General features: G+C 46.2%; 1 protein-coding gene across 1 annotated transcript in view; it reads right to left on the reverse strand.

Moving 5' to 3' along the window:
* Positions 1-301: 301 nt before the first annotated feature.
* Positions 302-19,397, reverse strand: part of LOC138295497 (zinc transporter ZIP9-like) — a 164,127-nt gene continuing 145,031 nt past the window's right edge. The window contains exon 7 of the mRNA XM_069233838.1: positions 302-2,792. Coding sequence (XP_069089939.1) covers positions 2,556-2,792 — 237 coding nt within the window. The 3' untranslated portion in view covers positions 302-2,555. The remainder of the gene's footprint in view (positions 2,793-19,397) is intronic.

Genomic DNA, 19,397 nt, shown 5'->3' on the forward strand with positions numbered 1-19,397 from the left:
GTGACCTGTCATTGTAGGGAATTTTTCCCTCGCTATTCTAACTAACTTAAATTAATTCATTTCGGACTTTGGTTTTCCTTGTGTAGCCACATTGGTCATACTGTAAATGCTAAATGTTGTGCTGATTGAGATGTTAACCTTTTCTTACTCCTTTCTAGGGTGAAATGATTCATCAACATCGTTTAGAGCATACCTGAAATGCTCCAGCACTAGTTATTTACAACACTTGAGATGGAAGAAGCGTGGTCTGTCGAGGTATATAGAAATATTCTACTAATATCAAAAAGACAAGCACAAATGCCACAATTTCATATTCAGTTTATTCAACAGTAACCCAGTGATGATCCTAGTGAGAAAGTAAAAGACGTTGTTCAAAGTATAAAACTTTCCTGGCCACTAAAAAAGCAACAGACATCGTCTTCCAAACACTCAAAGCCAGAAGGCATGCCTCTACTTCCCACCGCTGATAACAAACATGTTTCAAGTATTTAAGTTGGGCCTCTTTTCCTTGGTCACCAAAGTAAACCCATTTAACATTTGCTGCTGATACAGATACCAGTGCTATAGAGCTCAACACGTTTCTGACCTCCCCACCCTCCCGCATCTGCGTTGAAAACTGAAATCCACATACTTCTATGGTATGGGGTTACTCCAGTTCATTTAAAGTGTGGATGGTTGCAACCAAAGCATTCTGTGTGGGCCATGTGATAAAATACGGGATTCAATACACAACATCTAGCATTCACCTGTTGTAACCATGTGGAAATACATTGTAATTTGCATGCAACATCTTAAAGATGTTTTTGGACATGGAATAAAATCCAAACGCGATCGCCAGCTACAAAAGCAAAACACATGTATCTATGCTACACATTCCTGTAGGTTATTAGGGGAGGAGTTAAGGGTAGCCATTTAGATGACTTGGGTAGAATGTGTAGTGGAGACAATGATTACAGTAGCTGTGGGACAATTCCAGTATTGCTCACACAGTGGCATTATTCTCACTTATTTGGAATGGAAGGAGCTGAGTTTAATTTACATTATCTGGGGAATTTAGAAAAATAGAAGGCACATTCCCAAAATGTCCACAGGCACTTCCTTTTGTGCAAAGATTTTCAAAGAACCCACAAAGTAAAATTTAACAATACATTTTTACATTAGTGAGTATTTCTGAACACGTAAGCAAAGAATTTCTACGAATGTATAAAGCACTGACCTGAAATAATCTGACAGGAATAGAAACCAGTACAGCAGATTATAAACAAAGCTTATCACTCACTGAATCAACTGGAGCTGCTGTTAGTAAAAAAGGAAATGTAGACCACGGACAAGAAACAATTTCAAGTGAGTGTGTGCCAATAAACAAGATGGTGAAAAACATCTCAATAAATAAACTATTTGAGTTCCTGTCTGGAGTGATAAGATCTTTCATAAAACTGTGCTTATTTGAGATGCTACCATCATAAAAGCACAGTGATTATGTTTGGTTCATCATGCAGGAAAGTGACCTGAAACCTGGTAAAATGCCTATTAGTAAAGGTTCCACCATGTTGCAATGTCTGTTAATATGGGGTGTAACTAGGTTGCAGTATCTCAATTGATGTGGGCGTCTCCAGGTTGCATTGTCTCTGTCAGTATGCACGTCATCGCATAGTGTTTCTGCTAGTATGGGCGACATCAGGTTGCAGTGTCTTTCTTCATATGGGCGTCACTAAGTTGCACTGATTCTGTTGGTATAGGCATCACCAGGTTGTTGTGTCTCGATTGGAATAGTTGTCACCAGGTTGCAGTGTCACTGCTGGTATGGGCATCACTAGGTTGCAGTGTCTTTGTTAGTATGGGCGTCACCAGGTTGCAGAGTCTCTATTGTTATAGGCATCATCAGGTTGGACTGTCACTGCTGGTATGGACTTCACCAGATTGCAGTGTCTCTATTTGACTGGGCGTCACCAAGTTGCAGAGTCTCTGTTGGTATGCATAACACCATGTTGCAGTGCTTGTTAATATGGGGGTAACTAGGTTGCAGTATCTCAATTGATGTGGGCGTCACCAGGTTGCACTGTCACTGTCTGTATGCACGTCTTTGGGTTACAGTGTTTCTGTTAGTCTGGGCATCACCAGATTGCAGTTACTCTCTTCATAAGGGTGTCACCAAGTTGCAGTATTTCCGTTGGTATGGGCATCACCAGGTTGCTGTGTCTCAGTTTGCATGGGCGTCACCAGGTTGCAGAGTCTCAGTTGGAATGGTTATCACCAGGTTGCAGTGTCACTGTTGGTATGGCTGTCACCAGGTGGCAGTGTCTTTGTTGGTATGGGTGTCACCAGATTGCAGTGTCACTGTTGGTATGGGTGTCACCAGGCTGCAGTGTCTCTGTTGGTAAGGACATGACCAGGTTGCAGTGTCTCTGTTTGCATGGGGGTCACCAGGTTGCAGAGTCTCTATTGGTATGTGTATCACCAGGTTTCAGAGTCTGTTGGTTTTGGGTGTCACCAGGTTGCTGTGTCTCTGTAACTATGGCAGTCACTAGGTTGGAGTGTCTCTGTTAGTAGGGCTGTCACCCATCATGGAGTCCCAAAGAAAGCAGTACCGGGAGCACAGCTCCGGTCACAAGAGTGAGACTCTCTAGGATGCCCAAGCCCTGTCTGTGCTCGCCTGGTCCATGGTGGTGGCTGTGGCTTCGACTGCTGATCTCTGGTAAGACATGCACTGTTGCAACGTACAGAAACGTCCCGGCTGAGAACAGCATTCCATTTCCAGTGGCACTCATCCTGTGCTGTGACGTGCCTCCGGTCTGAGAAGAGAAATATATAAAATGACAAGACATAAATTATAATAGCTGTAAACAGCATGACATACTCTTTGTCATAATGTACCTCCTCATTTGTAAATACAAATCATTTTAATCACTTCCTAAACTAGAGAATGAAAAATGCCCAGATAACTTGAGGTAATTTTCATTATGCTTAGTCTCTCTCACATTCATGACAATAGTGTGGCATGCTACCTCCATGATAGACTGTGAAGCCTCTGGATTCTAGCCCAAAGTCTTTTTTCTGTTTTGATATTCCCTCCTGGGCATATTCCTACCAACCCCTGCCATGTCCCATTACAGTGCAGTGATAGTAGCACTTTCTGAAAGTAGCAAGAAGACATACAATCACCTCGGACGGCTTCAGTGCAAGGGAGAAAAAGACAGGCGATATAATGAACATTATCTTATTACTCCCCATCTCCATTTTCTTGGTTACACTCACAACAATAGTGTGGATATACTAAAGAAAACACACCACTAGTTGAGGCATTTCAAACGCAAAGCAACCCCAACAACAGTGTAATATAAAACTCACTTGTGATATTTACTGTTTCAAGAAACAGAAGCAGACAAAACAGCTGCCCCAGGAAGCTGCACACGATAATGATCCACAAGAGTGACTGAGTATGCCCAAGTTGCAGCCCTACAGATATCAAGCACCAAAATCTCAGATGCTGAAGCTTAAGAGGCCACTACCCAGAGGAACATCCTTGAAGGACAGATTAAAATATTGTCCCGTCCATTTAGTATGCCTTTTCGATAACAGACTACACACCTCTGCTTAACATAGCAGGAAGCATCACCTCATGATAAAAGCCTGCAAGGATCTTGCAGAAAAAAGCAAGGGCCATGAAGGAGAACAAATGTATCCAGTAGGTAAGGAGCAGAACACACCAGGGTACTCCGGCCTCTCAAATGCCTCAAGGTGAAAATGGCCCCAAGAAATACCACATTGTAGGTGCTGGACCTGGTGCTCATACTGAAAAACTCCTAAATTTGTTTTTCAGTACTGTGAGGCCTACCCCTTCCATAGGATAACACAGGAGATTCCGTATACATTTAATAAGGTGCAATTTCCAATTGGGAGTAGGTATTTAGGTCATGTTTGGTGTCTTTGGAATTGTAATGAGAAAGCCTATTTAATAATAATATTGAAAATGGCACTTAGAAACTTTGCATTTTTCTGCCTTTAGCCCTTTTGTGCCTGCAGTCTGGCCTGGGTGTGGCTGACAGACTTTGTTACAGCATGAATGGGCCATCTATTGGCAGGATTGTGGGGGTGGGGGGTGGAGATGAGCACAGCCCCAATTGCAACTGGACAGGGAGGGCTCTGCCTTCATACAAAATACATATCACCTCCACATTGTCACTGCAACCAGCCTGCAGCCAGGGCAGGGAGTCAGGAACCTCCCTGCACTTCAAAATCACTGTCTAGACATGTCTTCCACCTTCCAGAAGGAGGGCACCAGGGCTTATTAATAGGACCTCAGACCAACTCTTTAGTACCCTTCTGGAACTTTGGGTACTCTGCTAGGAAGAAGGACTGCTGTGCTGCTGAAAGGACTGCCACTCTGATGGGCTGCTGACCTGTTGCTGCCTTTCTGCCCTGCTGCTCTCTTGCCTGGGAAAGAAGGACCGGAATTGTAACTTGAACCCAGGACCACCAGAGTGTCTCCAAAGGGCTAGTTTGCTGTCCTCCTGATCTGAGCTTCAGACCCCAGCCTGAATGAGTCCTGATCCTGCAAGTGGTGCCCCACCCCGCCAAGCCTGGACCCATGAACGTGGTGCTGGAAAAGGAATCTGATGAAAAGGTTCAAACAGTGGCTTCTCCAAGACACCCAGGACCCAGAGTAGATTCGTCAGAGGAATTGTCAAGTTCCTAGGAAAATTCAGATTCAACAAACCATTCAGCAGATGAAGAAACAAGGGACCCAGAGCCTCCAAATACGCCCAACCGGGGTCATAAAATGCTTTGATAACTACTTGGTGCACTTCCAATTCTTTATAGAACCACTCCAGCAAATAAATATGAAATCTGAGTAGAAAAATAATCAGAGTTTGCACACTTTTAGTTTTACGCCATGACTGGCAAGAAATCCAGTGGTAGAATATGGACAATTTCCTAGATTGCTGAACAACAATCTTACCTTCTCCATTGAGTCCCATCTAAAGCACCTCTACCCTCTCAGCCTCCAAACTGTCAACTTCACACAGGACACCTGGAAATCTGTCATAACAGGAGACTGAAGGGGGCCAGATACCATAAACAGCAGGCACATTCGTTCTACCAACACTGATACCAAAAAGTACAACCTACTCCTGTCCAATATGGCAGAATCTCTTGGTGGATTTTTCACGTCACCCAAAGGCTCAAGCGAAATGGGGGAAAGCATAATTCAGACCCTTGGGCCAACTCTTAACTGGAGTATCTGCCCCCTCTGCCAGTGGATCCTGAAACCGGGCAAGAAAGTGAGGAGCCCTGTGACTGAATCCTTTGACAAACAAATCTATGGTGGGATGACCAAACTGACAGCACATTTCCTGGAACAGTTCCCTGAACAGGGTAAAAATCCTGTGAAACAAGAAAAATCTTTCTGTGATGATCTGCCGACATCTTGTCCACTCCCTGAGGTATACAGCAAAAAGAGAAGGAAAAGACTCTACACACATCAAAATCCCAGCTGCCAGGTGAGCCAAACTCTGAACACTGGACTCCCCTGAAAGTTGGCATACGGCGTAGGAGCATTGTGGTCTGACTGGAGTGAGCTCTGTGATAAGGAGAAAAGGCTAATAGTATCTGCACCTCCTTCCATTTGGATGACTTCAACTTCTCCAGCCTGGGTCAATGACCCCGAGCTTCCATCTGGCAAAAAGGACCTCCACTCCGCATCACTAGGACCTGTAATGATCACAAAGGGGCAGGAGTGTCCAGATCCATAACCCTCCTCCGGTGCAAGGGATGGAGCCACCATACAAAGTGAGGTTGAAGGGCCTACAGCACCTCAAATAAAAGATCAAAGGCCCCGAAAAATAGATTCCACAAGCCCAACAGGTACTGATTAAAAGGCTTCATAAGAGCACAAGTGCAAGGGACCCGGAGCACAGTTGAATCCATGTGACTTAACATCCAACAGATTCAACAACCTGGGCTGAAGAGACAAGATCTAGCATTCTGGAGGACAAACTCTGCCCACGTGAGGGCAAACATTTGTCACTCCAGTGACCAAAATGAAGAAACTAGGGGAGATTAACCTAAAACTATGCCTGAGTAGGACAGCACAAACCTGCTGTGTGTGGTGCCTCGCCATTTGGAAAGAGGTGGGGTGAACCACCCTGTCATCTGAATAGGGGTGCAACATGATGTCCTCAGCAAGCAGCAGCACCACCAGTGGACCAGGCCCTTATTGAAAACCCTGAGTGTTGTCTTGAGGCAATGGGGCAGCATAGCAATACAGTAAACTGGAAGTGTCTGTCACTTTAGGGCATGTGGAGTTCTGATGATCCATAGAGCATAACAATTTATTAGGATGCACCAGAGGAATGATATGCTGTAAAGTCACCATCTGGAAACTGATATTGAGTATTTAGAGATTAGGGTTCTAAGATCTATCATCTACCTGAATCAAAAGTAACCCTTGGTACTACAGATGTTATGGAGTAGAACCTGCAAACCTACTCTTAACGTGAAACCAGTATCAGTCCTCTTTAGTTGACCAGTTCCTTCCTCCCCAACTCCAGGGCAATCCATTTGCATTAATCTCAAGGAACAGGTGTTGTGATCAAACTGGTTGACTCTGAAGGGGCAGAGAACTCAATGCGCAGCTGCTGTTCAAGATGGAAACGACTCAAGAGTCTTGAAAGGACTGGTGCTATACAGTTTGAACATGTAAAAGTGACTCCCTAACTGGAACTTCCTGAAGCTGGATCAATAGACAGTCAAGGCCACAGGTGTTTCCTTTTGTGTTTTTATGGCTAAAAGCATGAGTTAACATCAGAACCAGAAGATTTACAGGAGTAGCCATGGAACTAAGAAAAAGATGATTTCCGGAATGGGAACTGTTAGACCTGGCATCATTGGTGTGGTTTCCCCTGACTTTTTGCCTTCTGACCCCCCTGTTTTTCTGGGCACTTTACCATTGGTGACCAGTCTTAAAATACAGGTGTTCTGTACTGTAAACTTGGTAATATTGGCGTATCCACATTTGGCATATTTAATTTACTTGTAAGACCCTACTAAAGTGCACTATAGGTGCCCAGGGCCTGTAGATGAAATGCTACTAGTGGGTCTGCAGCACGGATTGTGCCACCCACTACAGTAGCCCTTTAAACATGTCTCAGGGTTGCCACTGCAGAGCTTGTTTGTGCAGTTCTAATGTGCCATTTCAACCTGCCAAGTGCACCTACTTGCCAGGCCCAAACCTTCCTTTTTATTGCATATCCGTCATCCCTACGGTAGGCCCTAGTTAGCCCCAAGGGCAGGCTGCAGTGTATTTAAAATGTTGGATATGTGCTTTTAAGTTTAACATGTCCTGGTAGTGAAAAACAATAACATTTGTTGTTCACTACTTCAAGGCCTATCTCCCCCATAGGTTAACATGGGGGTTACCTTGAAGCAGCCTTTAGGTGTAACTTCCCATTGGGAAAAGATAGAAATTTGGATTAGTCATGTTACGTTAGCGCTGGGATGCCTTAGGGTAACTACGCGCTTTATAAATCCTTAAAACTAAACTAAAACTAAAACGCCACTTTTTTTAAAGTTGGCGTTTTCTTACTTTAACCATTCTGTATCTCTGCCTGTCTCTGAATACATGTCTGGGGTGGGTGACAGCTGGGCTTTGTGCATTCCCTCTGGAGAGTCACACACAAAGGGAACTGGGGTATGACATTTCCATCCTGATGGCCCATTACCAGAATGATGGGTCTTCCTGGGCTACTTGGGAGGGAGGAGCTGATACTTACACCTGAATAGGGCTGTGCCTCTTCTCACACAAAGGACTATATACCCCCCTGTAGAGTGTCTGGAGCATGGGAAGGAATGGCAGGGACTGTGTGTACTTCAAAGTCCTCTCTTTGAAGTCTCACCTACTTTAAAGGCTCAACTGGATATAAGTACTGGACCCCAAAACCCACCAAATCAGACCTTTGCTGGAACCAAGGACATTCTGCCTGGAGAAGACTGCTGTGCTGCAGGAGGGACTGCCACTTTGCTACCTGCATTGCTGTGCTGCCCTGCTGCCTGCTGCTTTGTGCCTGGGAGACAGCTGTGGGGAACAAGGCTGCTGGGCCCAGGCAAGCAGGCCAGCACAAGGGTCTGGAAGAAAGCAGTGTCAGTCCCTCTTAGTGACTTAGCAGGTCACAGGTCAGCACAACAGCAGGGCAGTACCAAGGCGGTTCCTTGCGAGTCCTTCCTGCAGCATCTAGTTCCAGGCCCATACAGTGTCTAAAACATGTGGGAGAAAACCCCCTGTACTTATACTCTTTTTGTGCAGCTTCCACAAAAGGGGAAGAAGCGGGGTCCAACTAGCACTACTCGGTTCCAGGACTGTCCCCTTTCTCCTCCAGCACTGGCTCCAGACATCAGCAAGGGGTAAACAAGCCCTTTGTGTGAGGCCAGAGCATAGCCTTTACAAATACAGGTGTGCTCCACCTCTCCTCTCCCAGCACAGAAAGATCATTCACTATACAGATGCACTCTTGTGACACCTCCACCCTCCCTGTGTACAGGCTGTATGAAAAGTATGCACCAAGCCCAGCTGTCACTCTGCCCCAGACGTGGAGTCAAGCTGCAAACACCAGAGTCATAAGCACAGAGAAATGCCCACTTTCTATCATTGTAATAAAAATCCACCTACACCAGTAAGCAGCATTTCTCACTACCATTACAACCATACCAAACATGTCTACGCCACCCCTCATACAACAGGCAATACCACTTAGACATATGTTAGGGCATTTCCAATGCAATCCTATTAGAGCCTCTCTAATAGGATTGCAGCACTCAGTAGTGAGAAAATAGATAGGCTGTTTGTCACTACCAGGACATGTAGTACATAAAAACATATGTCCTACCTTTTACATACACACCCCCTTGCCCATAGGGCTAGCTACGGCCTACCTTAGGGGTGACTTACATGTAGTAAAAGGGGAGTTCTGGGCCTGGCAAGTACATTTAGATGGCAGGTCCCTGTGGCAGTGAACTGCGCACAGAGGCTTTTCTGTAGCAGGCCTGAGACAGGTTTGAAAAGCTACTTCTGTGGGTGGCGCAAGCTGCGCTGCAGGCCCACTAGTAACATTTTATTTACAGGCCCTGGGCATAGAGATACCACTGTACAAGGAACTTACAGGTATATTAAATGTGCCAATCAAGTGTAAGCCAATGATACCAAGTTTAGAAGGGAGAGAACGTGCACTTTAGCACTGATCAGCAGTGCTAAAGTTCTCAGAGTCCTAGAGCCAACAAAAAGAGGTCAGTAAAAAACAGGAGGAGGAAGGCAAAAAGTTTGGTGATGACCCCGCAAAAAGGGCCGAGTCCAACACTGCCCAATGGTAATGTACCCACCCCTAGAATGAGATGAACTGCACTACCTCAGTTTCACTTGACCTAATCTTGGTGCTACTACCGATACCACCTACATCCTCTAACAACCTGTAAGTCCATGCCTTTGTAATGATCAAAATGAGTACCTGTCCCTCTATATCTACCTGCCACTTTATACCTTTTGTAATGATTGTAAATTGCAACTGTTGCAAATTTGTATCTTTTGGAATGAAACCGGTTTTATTGTAAAGAGCTTCAATACTTTTGGGTAATATCTGCGCTATAAAAAATGCATAAATAATCAAATAAATAAATACAGAGACTCCAACAGAGAAAGGGGAGGAAGAGAGGCTATAAAGTTAGGAGAGTAAATTACAAATTTGAGAGAGAGAGAGATCATGGAGCAAAGAGAGACAGGAGAAAGAGCGAGGCTATAAAGAGGCAGGTGTGCATTTATTTGAGCTGAGCAAGACAGAGATTGGAGAGCGAAGAAACAGAGAGAGAGAGGGGAGAAAGAGGTAAATAAGTGACAAGTGGGAATAAAGCTGAGCCAAAGGAGAAAAGTGAGTGATCAGAAGTGCGAACCAGGAGAGATGACAAGTGGAAGATAAAATAGCAGAGGAGAATAAGAAGAACCTATTAACAGACCAGTGCCTGAGAGGGAAAAGTTACAAAGAAACATCTAAGTGTGTGTCTGTGACGAGAATGAGATCTAGAGTGAGGAATACGGCAGAGGAGCGGGTGACAGACGAGAGAGAGGGAATAGACAACCAGTGGAGAAGAGAGAGACTGTTACAGCGAGGAAAATGTAAGGCAGAAGTGAAAAAGAGAGAGAGAAAGACTTTGGAGATAGGGGTAGACAGGCATTAGACACAAACACAGGTGATAAAGAGAGATGTAGGGAGACAAGCGAAATAGAAAAAGTAGAGAAGAAAGAACCCTGAATAGGAGGCACGGGGGAAAGAAGATAAGATGAGGCGCACGCAAATTTTCCGCTGTGCCCAAGTATTCCTGGGTAATTTCGCGAATTTTCTGTTATTCTTGTTATGCGAAATTCCTGAAATATAGCAATTGCAGCACAGTGCGTAATTATGCACTGTTTGCAGCAATAGTTTAGTGTAAGTTTTTCTGTACTGTTTTAGAATGCAAAATATATCCTTCTCATTCAAAACGGAGACTCGTTTTGCACCAAAATATAACGCCGCATGCTGTTTTCGATTGTCAGTAATTATGCAACATTTAATGTTTCCGAAATTTCACATAATTACACAAAAGCAAATTATGTGAACTTTGCACACCCTCTGTGTTACACTTACAGTGTGATTTACACTGCCGGACCTCCATCAAGTCCTGATCTCACCGTCACACTAAGGAACCCATTTTAATCCAAGCAGAACGATATCGCTTGGTGGGAGGGCGGTTATACCACCATGCAAAATTACAAATGTTACCTTTTACCCAGTGGTGGAATCTCTCTAGTAAAACCTAATGCATTTCCAAGCATACCCTTTCCCCTGCTGAAAGAGTAGGTTAAAAATATAGATGGAAAGAGGCCCAGAAATCAGGAAACATGCAGAATTGATCCCTGTAAATCTAGGTCCAGGATGGTTCCTCCAGTATCTAGCCCATAACTCATATTGGATGGTAACTTGGTGGAGATTCTGTCCAAAACAGGTGCTCGGAGTAATGGGATAGAGCAGTGGTTCCCAACATTTTGATTTCTGTGGATCCCTATTTTATCATTACTGGAACCCAGGGACGCCCACTGAATCATTATTGGAATCCAGGGACCCCCATTAAGTCATTACTGAAAACAATTCTGTTAATTTTATTTAATTTTCTAAGCAGTTGTGGACCTCCTGAGGAGGCTTCGCAGACCCCTAGGGGTCCCCAGACCAAAGGTTGGGAACCACCGGAATAGAGTGAGGCAAGAAAGAACTGCAAGGGAAGCAGCTGAGGACTGAGTAACCAGAGAGGGATGTAGGTACGAATTTTACATTTGCCGCTTATGCACCCCATTGCATTTAATATATTCATTTTCTTGAGGCTGCATTTTCATTGAAAAACATGTTGCATTTAGTGTTTGCATATGTATTACGAACGACATATAATAAGTTGATAATACCAAAATTATTTGTGTATGTATTTGTATGGTTTATAACACTTGACAGAATTCAGTGAAAGTACAACAAGGTTAATTTGCTAATTCTTGCATTTTCCATCATCCTGCAAGAGGTCTGTCCTTTTCAAAATAACCAGAAACGTGCAGATACTTGCACTGCGGTGATGCTTTGAAAGCTGTAGCCACTTGGCTTCTGGCACGACACTGGGACAATGCGGTTTCTGCAATGTTAGTGCCACTACATTTCCCCCAGATTTAATATTGGGCTGCTTCTCCTCGGGCCGCACAAGACTTGTATTGGCATAGATATCTTCAGGACACAGTACTAAGCGTTGCTTAAAGCTGTAGACAATTCAACCTTAGAACCTTATAATGGAAGACAGCCAACCTCTTTCTGGCTCCTAATGGAAGCGAGAAGAACAATCAAGACTTTATCCCTAATCTGTCAACAATAAGGCCTGTGATATGACCCCTGTTTATGAATTCTTCTAAACCTCGGGGTATTCGCTGCCTAGAAGAACCTTTGTCAGACCTCTAAAACGGAAATTGAAACTGAAAGGTTTAATAAAACCAAGACAGGGTCAGGGCAACTTTTGAGGTTGGACACATCAGCTAAAATGGTTAATTCTCTGAAAGATAGATGCTCACCTTAACTAAATGTTCTTTCTGAACTAATTATTAATTCTGCTTCTTCACTTCATTTTCACTTTGAAATATGTCCACCAGTCATTTACATCGGCCATGTCTAAAAACCATTCCAATTGATTGCATGCTATTCTTTGACACATGCAATGATCATGAATCACATAAATTGTAAATTTTACAAATTCTCGTAAATGTGTAAACTTTGTGATACTGTTATTTATTTTAGTTAAAAAATGTAAATTATGCATTCCTAGTACAATAATGTAATTTGCTAACTTTTCTCTTTGGAAACGATCACCCGTGATCCTGTAATCTGCATGCGGAGACATGTAATCTGTAAAGTGCTCAGTTGTTAGCAGGGGTTAAGACTGAACTATATAATTACACCATAAGAAAAAATATATAATGTTGTTCCTATAATATGAATGGCCTGATTACAACAGTGGCAGGGGGGATTACTCTGTCCTAAATGTGACGGATATCCCATCCGCCCTGTTACAAGTTCCATAGGATATAATGAACTTGTAATACGGCGGGCGGAATATCCATCCCATTTGGGACAAAGTAATCTCCTCAGCCAAGTTCGTAATCGGGCCTGAAGTCTTGAAAGAGAAACACAAAAAGATGATGGACGGAATGCTGAACATTGTCAGACATTCACACCAGTCACAGATCTGGGTTAAATCCATTGTTTTTTGCTCACCATGCCACCCCAGTTTGGACCCAGCCATATGCAAATCGGTATTCACCCTGCCAACCATGGAAAAAGTCCAGCCCGAACTGCCAGGCCCGAACTATGGATCTAGTCAGAAGCGTTCTGGCCAGGAGCCTGCCACCCAGAAAATAGTGAAGGAGGGGGTCTCCTGGAGCTCGGTGGCCCCCTGCACCGCATTGGTTGCGGGAGCTATTGTTACGCCACTGCTGCTCAGCTACCCAGAGTTGAGCTGAGAGTTTGACACAGGAAGCCGAAGGATCCTAAAAGGGGTTGTCAAGTGTATTCATGGTGGGGGTTGCACAACCACACCATATAATACAACCCATTTCCTCACAGTCCCATACATAAAGCGATACCAGAAAATCCCTTGGGGTGATAAAGACAAGACTTTCTGTAAATATTTTATCTTGAATGGATGATGTGGGAAGAAAGAGCGTCGAGAAAGAGTTCACTTTCTTTAAATCTAGGATTGGATGAAAATCTCCAGTAGGTGTTTAGGCAACACTGAGGATAGAATAGCAATCCAAGCCTGTTTCTGCCAATGTTTCTAGAGTCACTGCTGATTTGAGCAACAGGTTTTGGATTCCTTAAAGGAGACCCTGGCATCATAAGGGCCATCAAAGCATTGGGGTAGATTGTAAGAAATCCACTGGAGCCTCACAGAACTGTATAAGATATCATGAGCAGATAACCTGGAGTAGTCCACTGTCCAAGTCTGCCTAGATGTTATAGATGTTCAAAGGTTGACTACCTGCTAGAGTATAATAGTCATAATTTAGAGGTAGGAATTTTAAGGGGTAGACAAATTGGGACCATGACTTGACAGCATAGGGAGCACACCGGCAAAGCCCCCTGCCACAAAAGGATTAACCGATCCCTCTGTAAGAAACCATACAAGATTTAAATCTTGTACTTCTGAACAGAGGGCAAAGAAGGGTCATCAATTTACAGCCCCCTGCATATTCCTATATTAGATTCTCAAGTTTTGACCCAAAAAGTTTGGATCTGGGGAGCAGAATATGACTTGATACCACATTCTGGAAAGTCAGTTCTCAAAGAACACATCACAATGTGAAGCATAGGCGTCACAGAAGAACCAGTAGCCACAGCTGCCACACTGGAATCAAAGAAAATGTCAGACAGGAACCAGACCTGTTGTGTTGTTACTACATAGCATGATGAGAACAACAATCTGACCTGTGGTATGTTTCATCAGCCGAGGCTTGGAAGTTGAGCAGCAATGATTGCATAATGTAGGTCTCATAAGTGTTGGTTCTAATAGAAGCAAAATAAGCACACTTGACTATGGCCACTAATGTCTTGTCCACATTATCAGAAGAGTTCACCTTCACTATAGATGGACATTCCTTGTGGATCTTGGTTAGAAAGTAATGTCAAGAGAGGAATCTGAGAAATACTGGTTGCTCAACCTGCTTCTATTCTCTGGGTCACAACTCTATGGATTGTGCCATGCAGAAGAATACTTTCTAGTTCCCTGTGCTGATATTAGCTTAAAAAGTCATCACCTACTGTAGGAGTAGAACAGGGAAAATCCAAGACTGTAGATGCTGAAAACCTACTGTTAAGTTCTGTTCCTAAATAAATCTCATTCTCTCTGCTCCACCTCTTCTTCAAACACCTCTTTGTCTGGGTCCTGAGAATCCTCCCAACCAGTCTGTTTGGGAGAGGGACGATCCTTACATGCATTGAAAGCATGTTTGTTTAATTTAGATCTGGAGGAGCTGGGGAGGTGGCAAACCTGAATTGTCAGGAGCAGGTTGGTATCCTGATAAAAGCCTCATTCCAACCCAAAGCTCAATATTTGTTTCAAACCCATCCGTCACGCAAACCCATAGAAAGGACAAACCATACAGCAGATACCTGAGATGTGGGATTAAGAGCTGGACAAGTAAAGGTAAAAAAATGGGATTTGCTGCAGATAGCCCTGCCATTGCAACAATACTGCAATAAACATGACCCTTGTGCTGGCTGAATAAACCTGCAGGGGCTGCAGTCACTCAACAACATGCATATACATTTTTGTATTGTGAACACAGCCAATCCTGGATAGGACAGGCAGTAACTGCAAGAGTATGGCAGGAAGCATAGGATGTTGCTAGGGTTGTATTCCCTTTTTAGATAAAGAGGAAGAAGTTAAGCAGGGGTCAACCTAACCTGGGGCAGACGTTTTAAAAAGTGGTTTTAAATGGCACAAGATAAGCCTCTTGGTGTAAGGACTAGCCCACTGAAAAATATGAAGTGGTAATAAAGAACAGTTCCACATTTTCGAAATTCATAAAATAATTTGTGAAAAAAGTGCCTCACTAGACAAGCACACAGTTTGTATTGTTAACGCTGACTTTTGATAATGAATATTAATGTATTCTGAGTGTTGAATTTGCATAGAAAATGTATTCACGTAGAGAGAAGTAATGCGTGCATTTGAAGGTACGCCCACCTGAGTGGCTGCCAATATTCACAAAGTGTACTTATTAATGGCTTATTAATGTAAAATGTTGAGCTTATGTTTGATTAATGTAGTAATATGTCATATTAAGGTTTATGCATCAATCAATCAATCAATCATAGTATTTATAGAGCGCGCTACGTACCCGTTAGGGTTTCAAGGCGCTGGGGGGGGGGGGCGGTCTTGCTGCTACTGGTCGAAGAGCCAGGTCTTGAAGGTGAGAAGATCCTGGGTCTGTCGCAGGGTGGTCGGGAGGGCGTTCCAGGTCTTGGCGGCGAGATAGGAGAAGGATCTGCCGCCGAGGTCTTGCGTTGGAAGCGGGGGACGATGGCGAGGGCGAGGTTGGCGGAGCGGAGTTGGCGGGAGCGGACGTAGAAGTTGAGTCTGTTGTTCAGGTAGACAGGTCCGCCGTTGTGGAGCGCCTTGTGTGCGTGGATGAGGAGTTTGAAGGTGATCCTCTTGTCCACGGGGAGCCAGTGGAGGTCTTTCAGGTGGTGGGAGATGTGGCATCGGCGGGGTACGCTCAGGACCAGTCGGGCGGAGGCGTTTTGGATGCGTTGGAGGCGTTGGATGTCTTTTGCTGAGATGCCTGTGTAGAGTGTGTTGCCATAGTCCAGTCTGCTGCTGACGAGGGCCTGGGTCACCGTTTTTCTGGTTTCCATCGGGATCCATTTGTAGATTCTACGGAGCATGCGGAGGGTGTTGTAGCAGGAGGAGGAAACTGCGTTGACCTGCTTGGACATGGTGAGGGCGGAGTCGAGGACGAAGCCCAGGTTGCGTGCGTGGTTGGTTGGAGTTGGAGGGGGTCCCAGCGCAGTGGGCCACCAGGAGTCGTCCCAGGCTGAGGGCGTGCGTCCAAGGATGAGGACCTCCGTTTTGTCGGAGTTCAACTTCAGGCGGCTTTTCCTCATCCATTCAGCGATGGACTTCAATCCCTCGTGGAGGTTAGCTTTGGCGGTGTGTGGGTCTTTGGTGAGGGAGAGGATGAGCTGGGTGTTGTCGGCGTAGGAGAGAATGTTGAGGTTGTGCTGACGGGCCAGTTGTGCGAGGGGGGCCATGTAGACGTTGAACAGCGTAGGGCTGAGGGAAGAGCCTTGGGGTACGCCGCAGATGATGTTGGTGGCTTCGGAGCGGAAGGGAAGGGAGTTGGACTCTCTGGGTTCTGCCGGAGAGGAAAGAGGAGATCCAGTTTAGGGCTTTCTCTTGTATCCTGGCTTCGTGGAGGCGAGTTAGTAGGGTGTGGTGGCAGACCGTGTCTAAGGCTGCGGAGAGATCCAGGAGGATGAGGGCTGATGTTTCGCCGTTGTCCCTTTGCTGTCTGATGTCGTCTGTGGCGGCGAGGAGAGCGGTCTCAATGCTGTGGTTGCGTCTGAAACCGGATTGGGAGGGGTCCAGGATGTAGTTGTCCTCGAGGTGGTGGGTGAGTTGAGCGTTGACGATCTTCTCGATGACCTTTGCCGGGAAGGGGCGGAGGGAGATCGGGCGGAAGTTTTTGAGGTCGTTGGGGTCTGCCTTGGGTTTCTTGAGGAGGGCGTGGATTTCGGCATGCTTCCAGCTTTCCGGGAAGGTTGCGGTTTCGAATGATAAGTTGATGATCTTACGAAGTTGGGAGGTGATGGTGGAGTCGGCTTTGTTGTAGACGTGGTGGGGGCATGGGTTCGAAGGGGATCCTGAGTGGATGGAGTTCATGATCTTTCGAGTTTCCGAGTCATCTACGTGGGTCCAGGTGGTCAGGCGGTTGTTGTAGGTGGAGCAGTCGGAGGTGGGGTCTTGCGGAGGCGTGGAGTTGAGGCTGTCGTGGATGTCGGCGATCTTCTGATAGAAGAAGGTGGACAGGGCGTTGCAGAGTTCTTGGGAGGGAGGGATGTCGTTGGCGTTGGCGCTGTGGTTGGATAGCTCTTTCACGATGCAGAAGAGTTCTTTGCTGTCGTGTGCGTTGTTGTTCAGGCGTTCTGTGAAGTGGGAACGTTTGGCGAGTCGGATTAGTTGGTGGTGCTTGTGGGTGGCTTCCTTGTGGGCTGCCAGGCTGTCTGGTGTGCGTTCGAGGAGCCATTTCTTCTTTAGTTTCTGGCAGGTGCGTTTGGAGGTGATGAGTTCGTCTGTGAACCAGGCGGCTTTTTTCTTCTGCTGGTTGTCGGTGGGCCTCTTGAGTGGTGCGAGGGTGTTGACGCAGTCGTTGATCCACCGTCGTAGGTTGATGGCGGCGGTGTCCGGGTCGGTGGGCTCAGTAGGCGGGTTCTGGGCAAGGGTGCTGGTCAGTTGGTCTTTGGTGACTTTGCTCCAGCAGCAGTGAGGAGGTAGTGGGGTGCGGTGGTGTTCGGTGTGTTTGTTGAATGTGAAGTGGATGCAGTGGTGGTCGGTACAGTGGAGTTCGGTGGTGTGGCTGAAGGTGACGTGGTTGCTTGCAGAGAAGATTGGATCGAGCGTGTGGCCGGCGATGTGGGTGGGTGTGTTGACCAGTTGTCTGAGTCCGAGGTTGGAGAGGTTGTCGGTCAGTGATGTGGTGTTGGCGTCGTTGTTGTTCTCCAGGTGGAAATTGAGGTCTCCAAGGAGGATGTAGTCCGTAGAGGCGAGGGCATGGGTGCTCGTGAGGTCGGCAATGGAGTCGCTGAAGGGGGCTCGTGGTCCTGGGGGTTGGTCGATGAGCGTTCCCCTGAGGGTGGTGTTGGGGTCAGTGTGGATCCGGAAGTGCAGGTGTTCGGCTGTCTTGAGGGTGTCGTCTGTGTGGGTGTGGATTTTGAGGGTGGATTTGTGGGCAATGGCTATTCCTCCTCCGATTCCGTTGGGGCGATCTCTTCTGGTGATCTTGTAGCCGTCTGGGATGGCTATGGCGATGTCGGGTGCTGAGGAGTCGTTCCACCAGGTTTCGGTCAGGAAGGCTACGTCTGGGGCGGTGGTGTCGAGCAGGTCCCAGAGCTCGATGGCGTGCTTTCGTGCAGAGCGTGTGTTGAGGAGTATGCAGTGGAGGTGGTTAGTGCTGGTTGTTGCAGGTTTCCTTGTTCTGTTGCAGGTGAAGTTGCAGGCGCCGCAGGAGAAGGGTCCTTTGGCGTGCTTCGGTGTGGCCTGGTAGCAAGCTGCGGAAGGGCCGGGGTTGAGGGCGATGAGTTCGCTGGCCGAGTAGCGACGTCTGGTGGTGCGGGGGGCGTGCGGACCAGGGGGGGTGGCACTGGGTGCGGTCCAGCCGCGGACGGGCGCAGACGGACTTGCCTCCGGCGCACCAGCGGTGCGCCCGCTGCGCGCGTCCACTGCGCAGACGCGCAGCGCCAGCCATTAAGAAGGGAGGGGGGAGGAGGGAGGGAGGAGGGAGGAGCAGCTGGGAGGTGGGAGCGGCGAATGGGGGCGCGAGGGGGGCGGGGCCGCAGGGAGGCAGCAGCAGGGAAAAGCGGCAAGGGGGAGCGCCCAAGGGGCGAAAAAAGCGGAAAACAGCAAAAGGCACGAATTGGAAGAAAAAGCACAAAGGCACAAAAGGCAAATCACAGAATACGGAATACAGTCACAAATACGGTAAACGGCACAATGCACAAGCGGAATACAGCAATCTAAGAAAGGCACAGATGGGGGCAAAAAGCGCAAGGAAGCAAGGCGCAGAGAGGCAGAGTACAGTCACAAATACGGTGAAAGTGGCACAATGTAAAAGCGTATTACAGCAATCTGAAAAAGGCACAAATGGGGGCAAGAGCGCAAGCAGGCAAGGCGCAGGAAAACAAAATACAGTTGCATTACGTATTAGCTTTATTAATTTGTAGGCCTTAACTTAGCGAGGTCTTGGGCCTAATTGCACAGCCTCATATCAAGCTGCATTTCTTAATCGACTTATAAAATGGATGCTTAGAGAATTAGATTGTGATCCTCCACTGTGCTGACCAAGTGCTCGTAGCTTGTAGCTTAAAGTCTTTCTCATGAGAAACTGCTTGCTAGAAGATGATGCACTAGTTAGTATACAATGTTTAATGTAGTATGTGTAATACTGACCTTCCCAGGAGAAGACAATGGATGACTGACTGGAGTATAAGCTGAAACAATATTGATACCTGACAAGCCAAACAATGGGAACGGGAGAAGGGGAGCCAATCATCAACATGTGAACTATGTACTAG

Source organism: Pleurodeles waltl, chromosome 5 (assembly GCF_031143425.1).
Source record: "Pleurodeles waltl isolate 20211129_DDA chromosome 5, aPleWal1.hap1.20221129, whole genome shotgun sequence".
Lineage (NCBI taxonomy): Eukaryota > Metazoa > Chordata > Amphibia > Caudata > Salamandridae > Pleurodeles > Pleurodeles waltl.